The 20217-nt window shown below is 46.7% G+C and overlaps 1 protein-coding gene across 1 annotated transcript in view; it reads left to right on the top strand.

The window, feature by feature from the left end:
* Positions 1-19944, top strand: part of znhit6 (zinc finger HIT-type containing 6) — a gene marked incomplete at its 3' end in the record, with an annotated part of 38534 nt that extends 18590 nt beyond the window's left edge. Inside the window, exons 8-11 of the mRNA XM_080528305.1 lie at positions 4629-4709; positions 9324-9448; positions 14827-15162; positions 19925-19944. Of these exons, the coding sequence (XP_080384431.1) occupies positions 4629-4709; positions 9324-9448; positions 14827-15162; positions 19925-19944 (562 nt within the window). The remainder of the gene's footprint in view (positions 1-4628; positions 4710-9323; positions 9449-14826; positions 15163-19924) is intronic.
* Positions 19945-20217: the final 273 nt, after the last annotated feature.

Below are 20217 nucleotides of genomic sequence, written 5' to 3' on the forward strand. Positions count from 1 at the left end.
TTGAACCTTATGGTGGATTACGTGGTTGTTTTATTGCCGTTGAGTTGTTTTGATCTACTGAACTTTGGAAAAAAGTACTTGACTAACTTCCATGGCTCCCCATGTCCCTTGGTCTGGCACCCTCGCTGGCTGATTTGACTCCCACAACTCAAATTCCCCCCCCAAACAGAACCTGCCTAGACACGGCATCGCCTGGGCACCATGTGCTCTTTGGCTATAGCTGGAGATCAATGGAGGCTGGTGGAGGGAGAAATCGGAGGACGGGACTCATTGTGAGGCATGGAACGGAATAAGGAACGGTATCAAACACGTGCGTTTGATACTATTCCCCATACTGTTCCATGCATCACAATGAGCCTGTGTGCTTGGTACAGTTCACACAGGCCACCAACCAGCCTCCACTGCTGGAGACCCGTCAAACTGTCCTGCAGGGTTCCAGCCAGAGACAGGTAGAACCAGACAGAGGAAAACGCTGCAGTAGCCTGAGATGGAGACAGACGAGAGTGTCAGCGGAACACAGATTTACCTTTAACCGTGTATGTCCGCTTACTTTCTCTTGATGAATGAAACCCTCTCAGCCTACTCCTGGGCGGATCAAAGCTGGGCCCACAGTCCATTAAAGGACTTCCAGAGCCGTTTCATCACCCCCCCACACACACACACACACTGATACGGTATAATGTGATATTTAGAAAAGGTCAGAACACTGGGAATGGCCCATTCCACCTCTCCTGATTGGCCACGATTGTCTGGCCTCATTCCGTCCTGATGGCACCTCAGTGCAGAGGACAACTGGAGGAGGCTTTACTGATAAGTGTAAAGGTTAACTCACACACACACATTCATATGCACACCCACACACATACTCTATCCCTGATTTATACAACGGTAAGTCTATAGACACCTGGAATTAAATAACCCCACTCTTTATTTATATATATTTTGTGTTTTTGAGTCTCTATGCCCCGAGGCCACAGTTGAAATGTAGCTGGAGTCTACGAAACCGAACTAACGAAGCAAGGGCCTTTGTGTTTCATTCCAAATTAAATTATCCTGTGGTTTGTCGCTGTTTTTGAGAGCTGAACAAAAAATTTAACAATGTGATAATGCTCCCAGAATCAACACCAGTTCCATGGGCGGTTTGGATGACCTACTTAGTCTAATTTCCATTGTTGTCTTGCCTGATGTTTTCCCCTGAACAACGTAACGAATGTCATTCCTGTTTGGGAACGACATGTTCACCAAGTCGCTAGATTCTCTCACGTTCCGCACTAACAGGAGTGGTACAAACAAAGCTAATTGAATTTGTATGAATTATAGCTGCTGAGATGCACACACACGCACACATACACACACACACACACACACACGCACACAGTCAGTGGCTGAAACTGAAACACCAGGGCAGTATAACACAAGGAACCTTTGTCATTTTATTATCTCCATTTCAACCTTGGAAACGGTAGCTTCCTAAAACAGGTCATCACGTTCTCCAAAGTATTGTCGTCAACGTGCAGTCACGGCTCTTTGTATCAATGCACTGTAAATATTAGGCCGTACAGTTGCTACAATAAGGAATGTTTTGGCTCCCAACTCCTCGAGATTTATGGACACACGCTACCAGACGCCACTCTCCAACCCTGTCAAAACACAGCAGTGGCTGCAGCTCCCTGGCTCTGGTGACCTGAAGCAGGTCCACAGTTTGCCTGGCTGCACGGTAGATCCAGGCCCTGTAATTGAGTTTGGCTGCTGTGTGTGTGGCGATTCTGTCTCGGCGAAGTAGCTTTAAATCAAGCGGTGCATAAATGAGCCCTCTATGACAGGGAATGGATACAGGGACAAATATAGCTCTGAAAATGATTAAAGGGCTATGGTGAATACATTAGGCTTACCCCCCCCCCCCCCTCCAGTCCAGACCAAACTATCGGTTTTCTATTTATCTTACACATTACATAACGTGAGCGTGTATGAATGTGCTTTGGTGGGAGTTCTTTTTTTGGGGGGGGGGAGGGGGTTGAGGCCTGTACTGGAAGAAAATGTTATTGTATTTCAACTCGTACAATTCTTGTGGTTGGTTTTGTGCTCTGAAACCCGTGAGGTATTGGATTTAGGACAAACCCAAAGGCCTTATTTTTAGATACATGGCGGTTAGTCTCAGCCTTCAGAACAGCTTGCAGCCTAAGTCCTGTTCTTTGCCAAATTCGATATTACTATTTATACTGTACCCATCGGCACAGGGAGACTAACGTTATGGCCTTATGAAAATGAAGTTGCAGATTATTTCTTATTAATGGAGAGATGAAGAAGACATAATGCTATTCAGAATCTATCTCTGGCACTACTCGTTTACTTACTTACTTACTCCTCTTCATCTATGAATGAGCTCTAATGAGCTCTCTCCATTGCATTCGGTCCTTGGCAGCATGCTGCGCCTGTCCCCATGACACTAGGTTAATCTGTTCCAGCTCTTTTGTCACAGTTCTGCGCCAGGTGCTTTTGGGCCTCACAGGTTTTCTTTTCCCTGGTGGTGTCCATCTTATGGCGACTTTAGTGATCTGGTCCTGCTCCATTCTCCGCACATGACCTAGTTCATGACCTAGCACATGACCTAGCACATGACCTAGCCATCTCAAACGTCTGTCCGCTCAGAGGTAGTTGCCCATGACGACACTGCACTCAAAATGTGCATAGAATGTTTTTATGATTGTGATGATCTTTGGTGATATTCTATAGTATCTTCCAGAGAGTGTTTCGTTGGACACTGTCAAAGGCCTTCCTGAAGTCTACAAAGTTGATGCACTACTAGTGGACACCAAGAAAGCACACACACACCCTCTCACCCTCGCACACACACACACACACCCTCTGCTAACTTACAGTGCCGTCCTGCTCCCTCTTTTTTATTGCTTTTAACAACACATAACAATGACAATACAGAACAAGAAAGGAAAGGAGGGAAAAAAGAAAAGGGGTAGCAGACAAGTCATAGCCAAATAGTAGAAATATAACACAATCCGGTATTGGGGTAAATGGAAAATCAAATTACAGAGTAGCCAGGTTGGTCAAGTTCAATGAATAAGCCTTCCACGCATCCTCCCTCCTGTTCTGAGAAGTATTCCGTCATGCCGGCTCTCTCATTAATCTCCACCCACTGAGGTGGTAGCTCGTAACTAAGCATTTCACTGCACTGTCCGTCCCCCCGTCCCCCCGCTGTCTCCTCCGTGCATACGATGAAGAAACTTTGATTGATTTTGATCTGGGACCGGTGGTGTCGGGGGGTGAACGGAGCACAGCAGCCGCACGTCACGTTTGGCCCCCGACACCTCACATCTGTGTCGGGCGATGACACACTGCTTGGTCTGCGCTCGCGGTACTGTGACTTAACAAGGGCTTTAACACTCCTGGAGTTTGGAATGTGTTCCATGAGTTCCAAGTGAACGGGTAATAAACACAGTGTTCACTTTTAATTATATTCTGTCTCAATTGCTGACCTGCCAAAGAACAAAGTAAAGGAAGAAGGAAGGAAAGAAAGTGAGAATTCAATTACGAAAGATGAAGTGTAGCATCTGTTGTACGCCGTGTCTTTTTTCATTTTGTCCCCTCGCTAGGGAAGATATTGATTGAAGTGCACTTAATACAGCACCACCCTAGGTCCAGGGAGAGTCTAGGCTACTCCTCTCTGTCACACACACACACACACACACACTCTCTCCTCTCTTTCCCTCTAATGGTCTTGACTCTTGCCCTTACTCCATCATACACTCTTTTTCCTCTTCCTCCTACTTTCTCTCCCTCACCCTCTCCTTTCTTTCTTTCTTTCTTTCTCTCTCTCTCTCTCCTTCATCCCTCATTCTCTTTGGACAAACAGGAAAGGAAATTCGACATTTGACATTCAAATACCAATCTGTGCTTGATTGAGTTTGCCTGGTGTAATGAAGCCAATGGTATAGTCTCACAACTGCACCACTCTACACATTTCTTTTTATAATTTCAAAAACGATTTGGACCCAGGTCTGCTCCTCTGTGTCTCCGTCATCCTCAGCCATGTGGAGCGGGTTCAGCCTCTGCTTAGTCTGGACTCAAGTGGGAGGTTTAACAGGCCAAGCCTCATTGGCTCACTGTGTACCGCAGGGCAAGGCAGCATGGCTGTCATCAGTAGAGGAGACCCCATCCATTAACCTAGCCAAGGTTTTATTGCCGTTACCCAAACCATGTTTGTATGAATACCACATACCTTGCGAACTTCAGCAATGCGTGAAGTTCTGACCTAGAAATCAGACCACATTTTCTTTGTAGAAAATAAATCGTGTCGAGCGGAAAACCACCACTGTGCTTTGTATATCTGTCAGCTGTCAGACTGTGATGCAGACAGGCATATTTGGATCTTTGACTTCAGTGCAACCTCAATGCTGTGCTGGTTTCAAAAATCTAACTCAAATCTAAATAATCCACTCATGTGGATGTATGTATGTGCATGCCTTTTCAAAATAGTAACCATATCTTTTCCCCATCGTTTTTTAATTTTATTTTAATTTTAAATGTTTATATTCTATATTTCATTTTCAGGTTTCCTTTTTACCTTTCGAAACCTTGACACCTTTAACTGATGGGGTGTGGCTGTCTTTCAGGTTGAAGGTGTACGTGCACCTCCCGTTTGATCACGTGAGGGTCTTCATGAAGGTGGAGGGCACAAAGGCCAACGCTACAAGGTAAGACACTCCAAACCTGCCCCCTTTTTGAGTGTATAGCTGTTTATGGGATAAACGTTTTTGTTCTAATGGACTGTCCATTTTATTCATACACATTCATTGTTCCTCGTCGTTGTATTCCATGTTCTAGGAAACCAACTGGTCATAAATACAATGTTTGTGAACTCGGAATGCCTCTCAGACGTCAGGCATTCCGTTCCGTGTGTCCGTCCCTGCCAGTTTCACTGGGCTTGCCACTCGTGACGGATTTATCCGGCATGTATGAAATCGGCTTAATTGACATGTTTATGAACATGACATCATTGCTTCGTAAATTCCTGCAAACTTACGCAAACTCGCAATGCCCGAGGTGACGAACCGGAGAAGGTTGTCGCCCTCCCTTTCTCCCTCCCTCCCTCCCTCCATCCCTCCCTCCCTCACTCTTCGTTGTGAAAATGATTCCACGTTGGGGAATGCCATTGATCATGTGGATACACACTTCACACACACGCACCCTTTGTGTAAGGTAGGCGGAGAGCCGGTGGTGATAGCAGCCATTTGCCTCGCCCAGTGTTTCCACTTAGTCACGGAGCAAAAGTTTGATCCTTCACACTTGTACCGTTTCCCTGTGCCCCCATGGCCGAGCCGGCCCCTCCACACCCCCCCCCCCCCCCCCCTCCCTCCGTCTTCTAGCAGCGGCCCATCCCTCCCCTCCTAGCACATCCATACTCAATCCATACCTTACAAACACCATCAGAATGACAGTCCCCACCCCCAAACCAGTCCCCCCCCGACCCAGTAGTAGTAGCGTGTGTGTAAATGGGCACAATGAGCACAGATGCTTCTAGAAGGACAGTAGAGTGACTTCCCGCTGGGACCATACTGAAACATATGCACTCACTGCAATGTATGTCGCTTCGGATAAAAGCGTCGGGTAAACGGCGCATATTACATTAGTGACTTCAGAGGACTCACTGGAGCAGTACACTTATCTCATCCCAGTGGGGTTGTGGTGGATATAGGGGAGGAGGTACAAGGAGGAACAGCTGGTTGGCAGCAGAAAGGGAAAATGCGGCCTACCTCCTAACCCTGACTAATAGGTTCTTCATCCATCAACACCTTGGTGTGTTACAAACCTACTGTGGGAGGGAGAGGTGTTGCAAAATTCAGATCCATGCCCCTGTCAGCATTAGGTGAAACATTAGGGAGGTGTTGAGGGCGTGCTAATGAAAGACGTGGAGTATCACCCTAGCCTGCTGCGCGTGGTGTTAGCTCGCTAGTAGTCACGGGTGAAACAATACCAGAAGTGTGACTCGTACTTTCCCTGTACCTCGTTAATCACCCCCCACCTCATTTCCTTCCCGTTCTCTCATCACACACCTTAACAACCCTTAATATGGGGCTGCACGAGAGTGGCTTGTTTGTTACAGTGTTTGACTTTCAACTAAGTGTTTATTATCAACATTATGCTGCTTAAGTAGGACAGAAATATTATCACTTGGCCCTCTCTGAAATGACCTCACGTCAGTGAGGTACACTTACATAATCAGGCCAGGGCCGGAGCAGGGGAGGAGTGGACCATAACTCTAATGAAGAGGGGGCCCCCCAACCAGGGTCATATCCTATTGAAGAGGTCCCAGGCAGGGGTCAGTGCATCTTCAGTATGAAGGCCTCCCCCTCCCCTCCCTCCCCCTGGTAGAACAATGCAGTCTTCTGGGGATCTTCTCGGTACACTATGATTAATGTTATGAAGTCATGTTGTGCTAGACACGAACTGTGGATCGCACATGTGGCTTTTTTTACCTGCACTTGAGATGACTGTATCCGTGTCTATCCCCCTTGTTGATGCACAGCTAGCCCTCGGGGTGAAGGACGGAGCTGTTAGCCTCAAGGCAGTGCAGGTGTGCAGCAATGGCTACCTCCTGGAGTGTCATACCTCTTCTACCTACATGAATAGGTTATTGATTGAAGTTCAGATTCTCTTCTCTCATGGTTTGAGCAAGAAGCCCTCTTCCATTACCTCCCGGAGGTCACCCAAGGCCGCGTTTAAATGGAGGCTTTCGGACAAGGACTACCTCTCATTTGGCCACAAGGGTCATCCTGTGTTGACTCTCTTACTGAATGTCTGCTGGGTGGAATACCAGGCCCAGTCCAATAACGTGGCCTCTGTGTGCAATGCTAAACATAGCTGTGTAAACCTGTAAACATCCTTGAGCTGGAAACGAAGAATCAAGAGCGCCATTCACCCTCGGGTGGGTGTTTATTTGTTTAATCTTTTTTTATTTTATTTTTTATTTTTACGTTTGTTGATTTCGTATTCATTCCACTCTCTGGATCCAGAGGAAGTTCCCTCGTCCCAGTAGTCCCAAGGCCTTGGAGCAGCTGGTCCGCCCAACAAGGCAGGCAGGCAGGGGGAAGGAAGAAAAAAATGCAGCTTTTAAAAAATCTGATGCCTGCTCAGGGGAAAATGGTGGTTTTGAATGCGTGTGTCTGCAACGACTGTTTTTGACTCTGCAGAAGGTTTGTTTGAGCCCCTAAACCGCAAGCGTTCCTGTAGCTGTCCCAAACACTCTCTCACATATCTGTGGTGTGCCCTCTCCTTAGCACTTTCTATCTGGACTCCCTCGACTCACATAAAGATTCCCTTGTGTTTCTCTCTCTCTCTCTCGCTCTGCTTAGCAGATGCTCGTGTTCAGCCTCTTGCAGCGCATGCTAATTTTGGCCATTATTAATACAGCTGGGTAATAATTGCAGCAGCTTGCGTGACGAAGACTCTTTCGGCTAAAGCATACACCGCGCTAGACTGATGAAGATGGTCTGTTACCTGGCCTATAAATGCTGCACCCCCTTCCCATAGCTCACAAAGATACCTGCGGTAAAGATACCCCCCCACCACCACCACCCCGTACCCCCACTCAGTTCTAGAGGCCCCCACTACCCCTATGAACTAGGGAGAGAAAGAAAGAATCCCACTGAAGTAGCCCTAGGGCTATATCTCCCTCCTCCCATCCACCTCCCTGTTATGTTGACACTGTAGTTCTTCAGTAATAGGTAGCTGTGAAGGGGAAACAATGGGAACCCCCCTGGAGACTGCATCAGCGGTGTGCTCTGTTGGTTCAGTAGAACACTATATACATAACAGATGTGTGTGTGCCGGCCCAGCCAGCTCTGCGTAGTTCAGCAGTGGCCAGGGCTCTTCCACACGGCCCTCAGCCCAGGGAGGTGCTGTGGGAAGTCGGGCTGCCTCGGATTCTACACTAGTTGTTTACAGAACTCTGGTAGACTGGATGTTGACGGACTTCCGGTGACTGATTATCAACAGAACTTCAGTGACCAGACTAGTTGTTTACAGAACTCCAGAACTGTAGTGACTAGTTGTTTATAGCACTCCAGAACTTAGGGACCTGAATCTCTGTTGCAATTCGTCTGGTGGGTACCGGATGTAGAGAGAGAGAGAGAGAGAGAGAGAGAGAGAGAGAGAGAGAGAGAGAGAGAGAGAGAGAGAGAGAGAGAGAGAGAGAGAGAGAGAGAGAGAGAGAGAGAGAGAGAGAGAGAGAGAGAGAGAGAGAGAGAGAGAGAGAGAGAGAGAGAGAGAGAGAGAGAGAGAGAGAGAGAGAGAGAGAGAGAGAGAGAGAGAGAGAGAGAGAGAGAGAGAGAGAGAGAGAGAGAGAGAGAGAGAGAGAGAGAGAGAGAGAGAGAGAGAGAGAGAGAGAGAGAGAGAGAGAGAGAGAGAGAGAGAGCATGAGCATGAGCATTTGGGTTTGCATATTTGCCAACACCACAGATAGAGCTGCTGTTCCTCTCTGTGAGTCTCTTCATGACCTTCTTCCTCATCCTGCCGCCGCAGGAAATGCCAGCAGATATTGCTGTTGACTTGTGGGATTGTGTGAGATCCTCTGCCACCTGAGAGCCTTTTAGGAGGTTTTCTTGGAACCTGAACCTCCAGTAGTAAAACCTGGAAATGTCCTGTTGTATCCCAGGACTGTGACTGGTTTTGCTTTTTGGGTGTGCGTCTGTGTCTGCAAAACAAAATTCAGCTCATCGTGCTACACCCTCTGTCTCTCTTGCATAAGAGTGTGTGTGTGTGTGTGTCGGGGGGGGGGGGGTGTAGGCTATGTATATTAGAATTATATCATGTCTCGGTTGTTGGTGATGACAGAGCTAGCTGGATAGGCTTGAAATGGTTGAGCGTAGAGGCAAGCCATGCCTCTCCAGAGAGCTGTTAACCGTTTAGCATCATGATTTATGACCATCCCTAACACATGACAGGATTACTCAGGACCCAACTGAGACAGACAGAGAGGGAAGAAGAGGAGCTTCAAGCGTTTTGTGAGATATGTTATTGACTCAGGTTAAGTTAGTTTCCATCCCCGTGGATGGATAGGGATCAACACGGTGGTTTTACTGTGCCAAGCCATGACTCCCATCTCCATCAATCCTCGAAAGAGCCTCAGCCATGAAGTCACTGGAGGATTCTAGAACTAGAACGCTCAACACGGGGCTGTGGAGAGAGAGTGTCAACAATGCCAGCCATTTTGGGTCTTTTTACAACCGCTGCTTCCACTGTTGTAGTAAAACTGCCAGTTTGTAGTAAAACTGTGTTTGTGTGTTGGTTTTTCTCATGTGTGTCTGTAGGTATTATGAACTGGACCTAGCAAAGACCCTCAAGGAGAACCTGAAGTACAAAACAGTCGTTGAGTACCCAGTTCTACACGTTGTACTCAAAGACCACTGCCAGGACTACCCCGTCAGAGGACCAGGTAACAAACATACTCCATTTCTCACTTTGTTTGTCAAAGATACCAACCATGTCTTTACTCTTTACACTTTTCTCACCTGGTCTTTTCAAATGACTTATTACACCTTGAATTTAATTGAAAACCCAACTACAGGGTGGAAATATGACAGTTTATCCTTACTTAGCCTCATGTGACAGCCCCCGTTCCAACACCATTGGGTCATGTCTTGCTGCCTCTGAACGAGACTAAAGGACTCCTCATCAACCTTATTTCATCATGACTTCGTCGCCCCTAAGGAAAAGTGTGTTCTGTGTAATATCATACACACCAAACCTCCTCTACCTCCCCTTCTAATCCCTGTCAAAAAAATAGGATCAAAGACGGCTTACATAAGAACTGTTAGATGATGGGGCAGGGGGGGGGGGGGGCTGTCTGGCTGGCACAATGTTAGCACGGACAGTACTCTGTCCTGCTTGATTTGTCAATCTACAGTTCTGCAGTGAGACATACACCAGACTTCATGTCGAGAGCGTGCCTGGAAATTTCACAGACACACATTATTGGGCCTTATCTGAGAGATGCAGTTAAAACCCAGTGTGACTGTGGCCCTTTAGCAAATGACCGCACTCGTCAAAACCCCCAAAACAGAGAACAGCACTCACTGTAGCTCCAGTATGTTTGTCTCTGATAAGGCCTTGGTGCTAAGCTGATGTGCTGTAATGTCATAGCAGCACTTCTGATAATTCTATTATTTTTTGAAGAGGTCCTTGAACTGTGAGAAGCCTGTAGGAAGTGATTGGGGGGGGGCGACACTGTGGCAGCGGAGTGACTAGGCCACACTGCTGAGCTCCAGCAGCACGTGTGCGTGGCGGAACTGCTGCGGCTCTCACGCTTGCGGCGTCCATACAGAGAGCGTTTCTGCTGCGGAGCTGCTACTGCCGGCTCTATCTTTGTACATTGAGTTTGCCTTTGATAATGGCCATCAATAATCTAATGTTCCATTTTCATCTGTGGCCTGAGGTGGTCCAGTGGTCTAGCACCGTGCTCTACAGTGCACACATATGCCCATGTCAGCATGGGTTCGAATTAGGGGTGGGCAAACGATCAACATTTCTTTTTCGATAATCACAAGAGTTAACGATCAATTATCGATTAATTGATAAGGTTTTTTTTCATTAAAACAACACCAAGGGCAGAAATAACAAGCATGTTTTCCTCGGGGAAAAAACGTTATTCTTGAAAATAAGAATATGTTTCGATTAATTTGCAGATGGCCATCGTTACTTTCTCTTCTCGTTGTGCATCACACCTCCCGCGTATTAGATGAGACGTGATGTAGGGCTGAGAAGGTAGCGAAGGAGCAATCAGGGTCGGATGTACTGTTTGCAGGTGGTATTTCATCAGGGTCGTCGTCGTGTTTATACGTCACTGCGCAGTGTTTGCAATGAGCGGCGTCGCCTTTTAGATCAAAATGCTCCCACACCAAGCTTCGTTTCGCTCGCTTCGCCATGTCCGAGCTTGCTCTGCTGGCTAACGTACGGGAACTTGTTGCATCATGCCGTACTGCGTTGCGAAATTCAATGCGAAGGCAAATGCAACGTTCATTTCTCACACATAACGTGGACAAACTAATTTCCACTCAATGTATTAATGATTATCGAGCAAAATATTTTGCGATCGACCAAGATCCTTATCAATCAATTATCGATCGTCGATAATTGATGCCCACCCCTAGTTCGAATCCACCCCATGTCCTGCTGACATGCCCTCCTCTCCTTACTTTTCTCTGCTGTCATCCATCCTTAATGAGCGGTTCGAAAAGTGAAACGATTATAAGCAGAAAGCAGTCATGTCAGTCATGTCTTTTTTGTTACCCTCGTTCAGAGCGAGAGAAAGCGATATCACCGGAACAATGATGAGTTGAAGAAGAAGAAGAAGAATGATGAGTGATGAGAAATATTTCCAATGTTGCCACGATGCTCATGCTGTAATTGATTGGGGGGGAAGTTTGTGTAATCTGGTGATTTATTTGTTATTCCAGACTGATGATAATACTGAGTGTGAACTGTACCAAAGACCAATGCTGGAACACAATACAATTCAGGGAAGAAATTGCGTCTCCTCATCTTCATTCCTGTGTCCTGACCGATGCACCATCCTGTTTACTGCCAAAGCTAAGACAGACTAGCCCTACTTAATTACCTCAGAAACAATAATAGTACCTATATGGCTTTTAATTTGAAACAGATAGCGGAAGTGTTAAAAAACATGTTTGACATATTTACTAGGGGTGTAACAGTTTGGTTACAATTGTTGCAATTTTGTGTGGTTACAATTATTGCAGTATGTGTACAATGGTTCACACAAAAATTCACAAAACATAGATAGATAGATGGATAGATGGATGGATAAATGTCCACCCATAGGTCGTGAGAGTGATAGCAGATGCCTTGGATATGTTTGCGTTTGTTTATAAAGGGCTGGTATGATTTGCTGGCTGAAATACAGACAAGGGAACTACGTAACGAGGCTCGGGAAAAAAAAACAGTGTTCTCGACAACGGAGTATCGTCCGCTGCTATAAAAACACCTATGGTGTTTGTTATTGTTTTGTCTGAATTGTAAGCGAGAGGCTGCTTAACACCACAATTCTGGTCTGTTCACCCTGCTGAGGTCAGGGAGACGCCTTTGTAGCCTGAAGGCAAAAACAGAAAGGCTCAAAAATAGTTTCTTCCCCACAGGCCGTCCGCATGCTAAACGCAAGACATTAGAGGTAGAAGGACCGCGGCACACCTCTTTATTTCTTAAAGCATAGGCCTAACTATTTATCTCTTAAATAGCACACCTATTTTATTGATTGGTTTTTAATTGGTTCCCTTGTACTGCGCTAGGCTACTGCCTTTTTAAATTTAGCCTTTTTATTTAGCGCAGGATACTGTCGCTACTGCACAGCACTTTATGTCCCTTATGTCCTGTGTCTTTTATTGTTACTATTGTCTTTTTTCTTCTCTGGCACAGTGTACAGTGTTGAGTGTCTTGTCCCGTTTCATTTCGCTGCATGTTTTACTTTGTATTTCTGTGCATGTGACAAATAAAGCAGGGCTCTACAGTGCGACCATTTCACTCGCATTTGCGACTAAAAATACATCTGTGCGACTAGAGAAATAAATTCACGAGCACACGTGCGAGTACCGTTTTTTTTTTATTATTCTAAAAATAAATCTGCGCGAACCGTGTGGCCACATTTTAAGCCGTCAGCCAGCCCGCTACGACCACGGGAAGTCATGTTAAAAGTGAAGTTACTTCTGTTAAACTGGCGCTAAGCTAACATCGCTAATCGCTAACTCCCTCCTGGGCCTTAAAGAGACAAGCGCCCTTTTCTCATCTCAAGCTTCATTAGCTTCATTAGCTCACCACATCTACAGATTTGGTCCCACACACTCCAGATTTGAACCCAAGGTTACAACCAGGGTTAACTACACAGGGTAGAAAGTAGAAAGCTCTCAGACCTTCAGAACCCATTGAAAGTAGTGGAGGTACTCCAGAAGTCCAAATGCATCTCTAATCCTAGGAAACCCTAGGAAGCAAGTTGCCTAATGGCATGAAAATGCAACATGTTGTACTTGAGTGTGGCAGAGAGGTGGGACCCCCGGGGATGGTGGTGTGCTAACAGCTAGCCGCCGCAGAGGCACCGTGCTGGGCTGGCCACCTCCACATGTCACCACCCCGGGCAGCATGGGGCTGGGGACTGGTCATCTGGATGTGGGGTAGTTTAATACCCCTAGATGTGGAGTTGTCTGGCCACCGTGTGTGACTGATGTAGCCTGACCCAGCAGCAGGGAGGTGGGCAGCATGGAGACAGACCTCTGCATGGCCTGGCTGGGCTGCTAGCTGACAGACCTAGCCCTAAAGCCTGGCTGGGCTGCTAGCTGCTAGCTGACAGGCATGACATGGATGAATGAATGAACATGCTGCTAACCAGGAGAACTTGACACAGCTAGTTACCATAATACAATGCCATCAACTCTGCGTCTAGTAGGGCTGTAGGCATGGGCCAATGTGTGATTTTGGTGCAAAAATTGCAAAATCACTAATAAAAATGTGTTATAATTACATTTTTCACTGTGCTCCTAAATTTCTTTGTGTGCCCCTAACATTTTTCATTTAGGAGCACATGTGCTCCTAGTGAAAAAGGTTAGCGTAGAGCCCTGTAAAGTACCCTTTACCCTTTATTTTCACACGCGCGGCATGCACAAGAAATACGTGCCGCTGCAGCCAAGTGTGAGACACACTTGAGACGAGCGCCTCAAGCAGGCTGTGTGTCTGTTCTAACCTGTTAACATGGGCGCCGAAAATGCTGAAATGCTTAGGTAGAGGTTGGCGGTGTGTTCCAGGCATAAGGAGACACTTCGGGCAATGTCCAAATCCATCAGGGTCGAGGCTGTTTTAGACGAGCAAGCTGTAGCCGATGCCCGGGTACACAACCCAGAGCAGAGCGGAGTGGCTTCAGATCCGTCTCTCCTCCGTGCTAGCTATGCGTGTTTTATGTTCGGCAGGAAAGAATGCAAGCCACTCTGTAGCACACCCCTACTCAACTGTGATTGTTTTTTTACGGAAGCTGTGGCTCTTGGAAGAGTGTACGATGTTAACATTTTCCCGCCACCCAACCTGAGCGCTAGCATGGCGATATCACCGCCTAGGGAACCGTAGCGTTTCTCTGCCCGCCGGCCAGCTGCCATTGAGAGTGAGTGGTGCCCCCTGGGGCCCTGCTGCTCCCGTTTGAAACCCGCTTCAGGGTTTAGGATTCCTGGTTTGTATGCCCAGCGTTTCCCCCTTGGTCTGTCCCGTTGGAGAGGTCCTGGAACAGTGAGAGGCCCGGAGAAAGTCATAGAGGGAGAAGTTAGAGAGGGAGAAGTCATAGAGGGAGAAGTCATAGAGGGAGAAGTCATAGAGGGAGAAGTCATAGAGGTAAGCGGACACTCTGGCAGCTGGTTGTTCACAGAGATTCACAGAGAGTCAGTGTAGTGATCACATGGCGGAAGAAGAACCAGGCTGTGTCAGTGTAGTGATCACATGCGCGCATGCGTGTACATCTGTAATGGTGAAGTAAGATTTTGCACTGAAATGGTAGCTCTCGATAATTAAAGTATTTCTTCACACTGACTAATGTAACACTTTTACACCCCTGATTGTGCACCCCCTCCGACATACATGTCCGCCCTGCTTTATTGCATAACTAACGGCCTGGCAGCATGCCTCCTTCGGGAAAGGCGTATGGAGCCAAGCGATGGCGTCACCGCCGCCAGCCCCCTGTGTGTGAGTGTGTGTTGAGGTGGTGTCTGTTTCCACTCCTTTTCTTACATTCCATTAATGATTTCCCACCGTTGCTTTATCTTTCAGTTGAGCCTGCGCCGGCCCGTGATACTTCCACGACAAAGAGGCCATGGGTGGGTAACGACCGGAGGGAGGTGGTCACAAGGGTCCAACAGCCCCAACCGGAGCCTCTCCTCCCGGGGCCAACCCAAGGGAGCTCTGCTGAGACTGAACCCCCCAAAGAGAAAAGGGTCAAGAGAGAAGTGGAGAGTGAGGATCTGGAGGACGGGGAGATCAGAGACACTGGTGATGATGATGATGAAGATGATAACCTAGTCAAAGAGAGTTCTGGTCAGGATGCTGTTGGTCGTGGTCGTGGTGGTGGTGGTGGTGGTGGTGGTGGTGGTGGTGGTGGTGGTGGAGGTGGTGGTGGAGGTGGTGGTGGTGATGATGATAATGATGATGATGATGAAGATGTTAACCTAGTGAAAGAGTGTCCTGGTCAGGATGCTGTTGGTCATGGTGGTGGTGGTGATGATGATGATGATGATGAAGATGAAGATGTCAACCTAGTGAAAGAGTGTCCTGGTCAGGATGCTGTTGGTCATGGTGGTGGTGGTGGTGATGATGATGATGATGATGATGATGATGAAGATGTCAACCTAGTGAAAGAGTGTCCTGGTCAGGATGCTGTCGGTCATGGTGGTGGTGATGATGATGAGGATAATGTGAAGACTGATGTTGACTGTTAATATTGCCTTTAATATAGATGCTTGTGATGTTCAATCAACGACGACAGAAGAGACTGAGGGATCGAGTCAGGGTCAGGCAGCAGACTGACTTACTGAGTCAAAGTTGTGTCAATAAACAACAGCAGTCCTGCCAGGAAACACAAGCGCACCCTTGGTCCCCTGGAGGTAGACGTTCTCAACAAGGGACAGAGGTGTGGCTTCATAAACTAGAATCTGCCAAATGTGGTCATTTTCCCCGCGTTTTTGTTTTTATGTATGTCATGTATCTATTCACATATGATGCTTTTTGTAATCCTCAATATGAAGATCTTACTTCTAATGATTATGTCTCAAAGGTTATCTGATTGTATCTTGGCTAACAGTGTTTATTTGTTTTTATGACATTTTTCTTTCCATTATTTTGCACAATATATGAGATGCTTTCTTAAATAAAAGCCAATAACGTAACATAAAAGCATGTTGTTTATTGACTGAAATATCTCTGATGCAGCAGGTGCCTTTTTGAAGCTTCAAAGTGTGTAGTGCCTTCATGAGATTCTCTCACAGTGACTACATTCATAATACCTCATAGCAGGTTAGAAATCAATGGAGGTAGATATCGGCGGACAGGCTCATTGTAATACATGGAATGGAGGAATGTGTGTTTTATACAATTCCAAATTCCGTTGCATGCATTACTGCACCAGCCTGTTGGGCATTCCTAGGTATAAGAATGAGACACTAACAGTGTATGTCCCCTGGCCATTTTCAAATCTTTTCATCTTTTTAAATAAGATACATTTTAATAAGGCTGCTTTTGAAGTGAAAAACAGGGTTTACCATACTTCCAGCCATTACTGTAGGTTAAGTATCACACATTCTCTCATTTACTCTCTTGTCACATACATTTTCACTGGTAATATGAAATGAACTATAATACCCTCACTTCTGTTTCCAAGTACTGTTTATTTGACACCTCTGGAGTGGGTCCTGTGTGTGTGTGTGTGTGTGTGTGTGTGTGTGTGTGTGTGTGTGTGTGTGTGTGTGTGTGTGTGTGTGTGTGTGTGTGTGTGTGTGTGTGTGTGTGTGTGTGTGTGTGTGTGTGTGTGTGTGTGTGTGTGTGTGTGTGTGTGTGTGTGTGTGTGTGTGTGTGTGTGTGTGTGTGTGTGTGTGTGTGTGTGTGTGTGTGTGTGTGTGTGTGTGTGTGTGTGTGTGTGTGTGTATGTCTGTGTGTATACTGTATGTATGTGCGTGTATGCTGTGTTGCTATATCCTGTCATGTTTTTATTAGAAGACGACCAGCCAGTAATAATAAGTGTAAGTGTAGCCCACGGATGGGGACTCCTGTGTGTATAAGCGTATGTTGTCATAACCTCTGGTGACCCCTATAGATGGGGTGCCTTTGATGTTTGTGCTGCGATGACGCATTTTCCACCCCTGACGATGGGAGAGGCAATGATCTCACGTCCCAGTGTGTGTCTCTCTCTCTCCAATGGAGCTCACAGAGGCCTCCCTCTCTCTCTCGCTCTGCCCTCCACCTCCACTCTTTGCTGCCCTCTCAAACCGTTTAGAGTTTTATCTGTATTTGTGTGGCCTTCTAACACCATTTAATGATTTTCTATATTTGGTGGGCAATGGGCAAATTAGTGGTTCATTAAATATGCCTTTTTTTAGCTGATGGTCTTAATGCCAAAGTCAATTTTAGACTGCTGGCTGCCACACAGCCCAACCCCCCCCTCCCCCCCTCACCCAGCTCCTTTAGCTTGTTTGTTTTTCCTCAAATATTCCACTTCCTGCAGCGTTTTAATGTACCTTCACGTTACATGCAGTTTTACCCTCTGGCTTCAGCTTCCTGTCTATCTATAGAAACCCTGAGAGTAGAGTGGTGGTGGCCATTAAAATCGTACTTGTTTACTGGCCTCAGATGTGAGCTGCTATTTCTGAAGGGAAACAACGCTATAAAACGAGCTGAGATAAGTGAACCAACCCCTGTCGCCCCCCGAACCAGAGTTTACTCCACTGGTCGGGGCTTGGAGCCTGCTGGCCGGGGAAAGGAGAGGTATAATGTGCAAGATGAGGGGGAAACAGAGCCAAATGTCTGTTTATAGTGATGCTGTGAATGCTGCCAGTGTTTCAATTGGTTACAATTATAGAACACTTCAAATCATTTGGTTGTTAATGGTATTTCACTTATTATCATTTTTGGTGGTCCAGTAGGCCTATTTGGCACTTTAAAATGGCTCAAATGCCACGCAGAAGAATTCAAATCATTGCCATCTTTAGCCTCTGTGGCCGGGTGGGGTTCAGTTTCTACCGTCAGGCCAAGAAGACATCCTCGAAGTCTTAAGCCCAATGCACACGGCGTGCGATTTCGTCGCATGACAACATTCGATTCTCCATTCACACCACCGAAGTGAGTGGGTGTGAATGGAGAATCGAATGTTGTTGTGCGACAATATCGCATTGCACGCCGTGTGCATTGTGATGCGATATTGTCGCACGACAACATTCGATTCTCCATTCACACCCACTCACTTCGGTGGTGTGAATTGAGAATTGAATGTTGTCGCACCGCCGAATTCGATTCCATTGTTTTGAATGAGACCCAATGAGACAATGCACACGGCTCGCGATGCGATATTGTCGCACAACAACATTCGATTCTCCATTCACATTCATTCATTCATTGGTGTGAATTGAGAATCGAGTGTTGTCGTGCGACAAAATCGCACGCCGTGTGCATTGGCCTTTAGGGCAACACTTGAGTTTTTCAGGTATCAGGCAGAGCTACCCTCATCACCAGAGCGTGAGTTCGAATCACCTCCGCTACACTTGATCCCTGATGGAGGAGAGAGCGTGAATACAATACCACCACAGAGGGTAACCTAACCATCGAGTGTTAATACACATCTGTTATTTTGCCCTTGTTTGTTTCTGCCTGCGATAAATAGCCTCCCATTGCGTTATAGCAGCTGTGTCTTAATTCTTCTATCTCAATAAATCCCCTCAAAGTAAACCACACGAAAGCCCAGCTTTTGTTTCTGTTTGCTGTTAAAAGAAAATATGTGCCTGTTTTTAGCCTTTTGGGAACACAAGGCATTGGAAATAATTCCCCACCAATTTCGCTAAATGCCCCCTGATATTTCTGAAGTTTCGTTTGTAATTAATTACGTTTGATTTCGTGGTTTTGCTTTTAAACGGCGCTTGCGTGCGTAACTTGTTCTTTTATGAGAGCAGCTTGGGGACCCAGGGAGGCTGCTGTGGCCTTGTTCTCTTTAGGGGAATGTTCTGCAGAAGCACAGTGATCTGCTTGTGGCAGGTACGGAGTCACGCTACAGGCCGCATGGGGAGTCTGGTTCTCTGTTGTCTGCCTGTGTACGGAGGGCTGCATGCTTGTGGGAAACAGATTGCCACATAGACAACACTGCCAGGAGTTTAACTGTGAGACGGCTTTGAACCTTCACCCTTTCTTTCTTTCTTTCTTTCTTTCTTTTTTTTTTTTCCCCGTTGTCCTCTGTTTGTGGCGTGGCCTGTGTGAGGAAGGAGAAAGGTGTTTGTGGCGTGGCCTGTGTGAGGAAGGAGAAAGGTGTTTGTGGCGTGGCCTGTGTGAGGAAGGAGAAAGGTGTTTGTGGTGTGGCCTGTGTGAAGTGAGGAATGTGTTTGTGGCGAAGCCTGTGTGAAGTGGAGAAAGGTGTTTGCTCTCTCATCTTAACCTTCTGATCAAACAGACGTCAGCGCCACACTCCAGTGCAAACAGATTAGTGTTGTCACGTAAGTGGTTGCGGTCGCCCGTGGTTACTGGTCTAAATTATGGGCAGGAAGTGATGCATTTGATTCTAGGTCCTCTGTCTTGCGTTAAATGTTATCTGTGACAGACTAGTAAATAGTAAAGACACTGTCTGGTTTCTGTGTTTGTTTGTTCCCGTTGTCTGCCCCACTCTGCTTGGTTGCCATGGAGATGTCACTGTTGGAATACCATGTGCCCTGTGCAGCCCGTTAGCTATGCTTCTACGTCAGTTCAGTTCTCGTACTAGGTTGCAAGACGTGCTGTTTGTTGCAGTCGTTGGCACAAAGGTTGTTGTGAGCTAGCGGCCTAGTCATGCCTCATAAGCATGATTTTGCTTAGGGAGCTACGGATGTTCCATACATGGTCAAGAAGGAACTTGTGTGTGTGTGTGTGTGTGCGTGTGAGAGAGACTGTGTGTGTGTGTGTGTGTGTGTGTGTGTGTGTGTGTGTGTGTGTGTGTGTGTGTGTGTGTGTGTGTGTGTGTATGTGTATGTGTGTGTGTATTTACTGTATTGGAGTAAGACAGAGCCAGCTGGCACGCTGGGAGAGGTTGGACCCTGGAGTCATAAGCTCCCCCTCATTACCCATCACGGAGAGAGAGTGTTTGTTATAGTTGGAAAGTACGTCACTCTCTCACCCTCACAAATTCCGTGAAAATCCTCTGCAGAATTCCAGAGCTTCATCTGAGGACTAGCTCAGTTTGGGGGCCACATCCGAGAAATTCCTAATTGCTGAATGGCCGCTTCAGAATTCATGACGATGATGATCACCGAAGAACAATGTAGCAAATGTCTTTGTCTAACGTTCCATGTCATTAGTTATTGCTAACTCCTGCGTTTGGACGCTGAGAGACAGAAAGAGGTTTCCTCAGTCCTCGGTCCAACATGACTCAGGATCCGATGGGTTCAGTCCACAAACGTCAGCCTCTCCCATCAATGCTCAACTTGTTTCAGCAAATGA

Source organism: Nansenia antarctica (assembly GCF_963989245.1).
Source record: "Nansenia antarctica genome assembly, chromosome: 1".
In the NCBI taxonomy this organism is placed as follows: Eukaryota; Metazoa; Chordata; class Actinopteri; order Argentiniformes; family Microstomatidae; genus Nansenia; species Nansenia antarctica.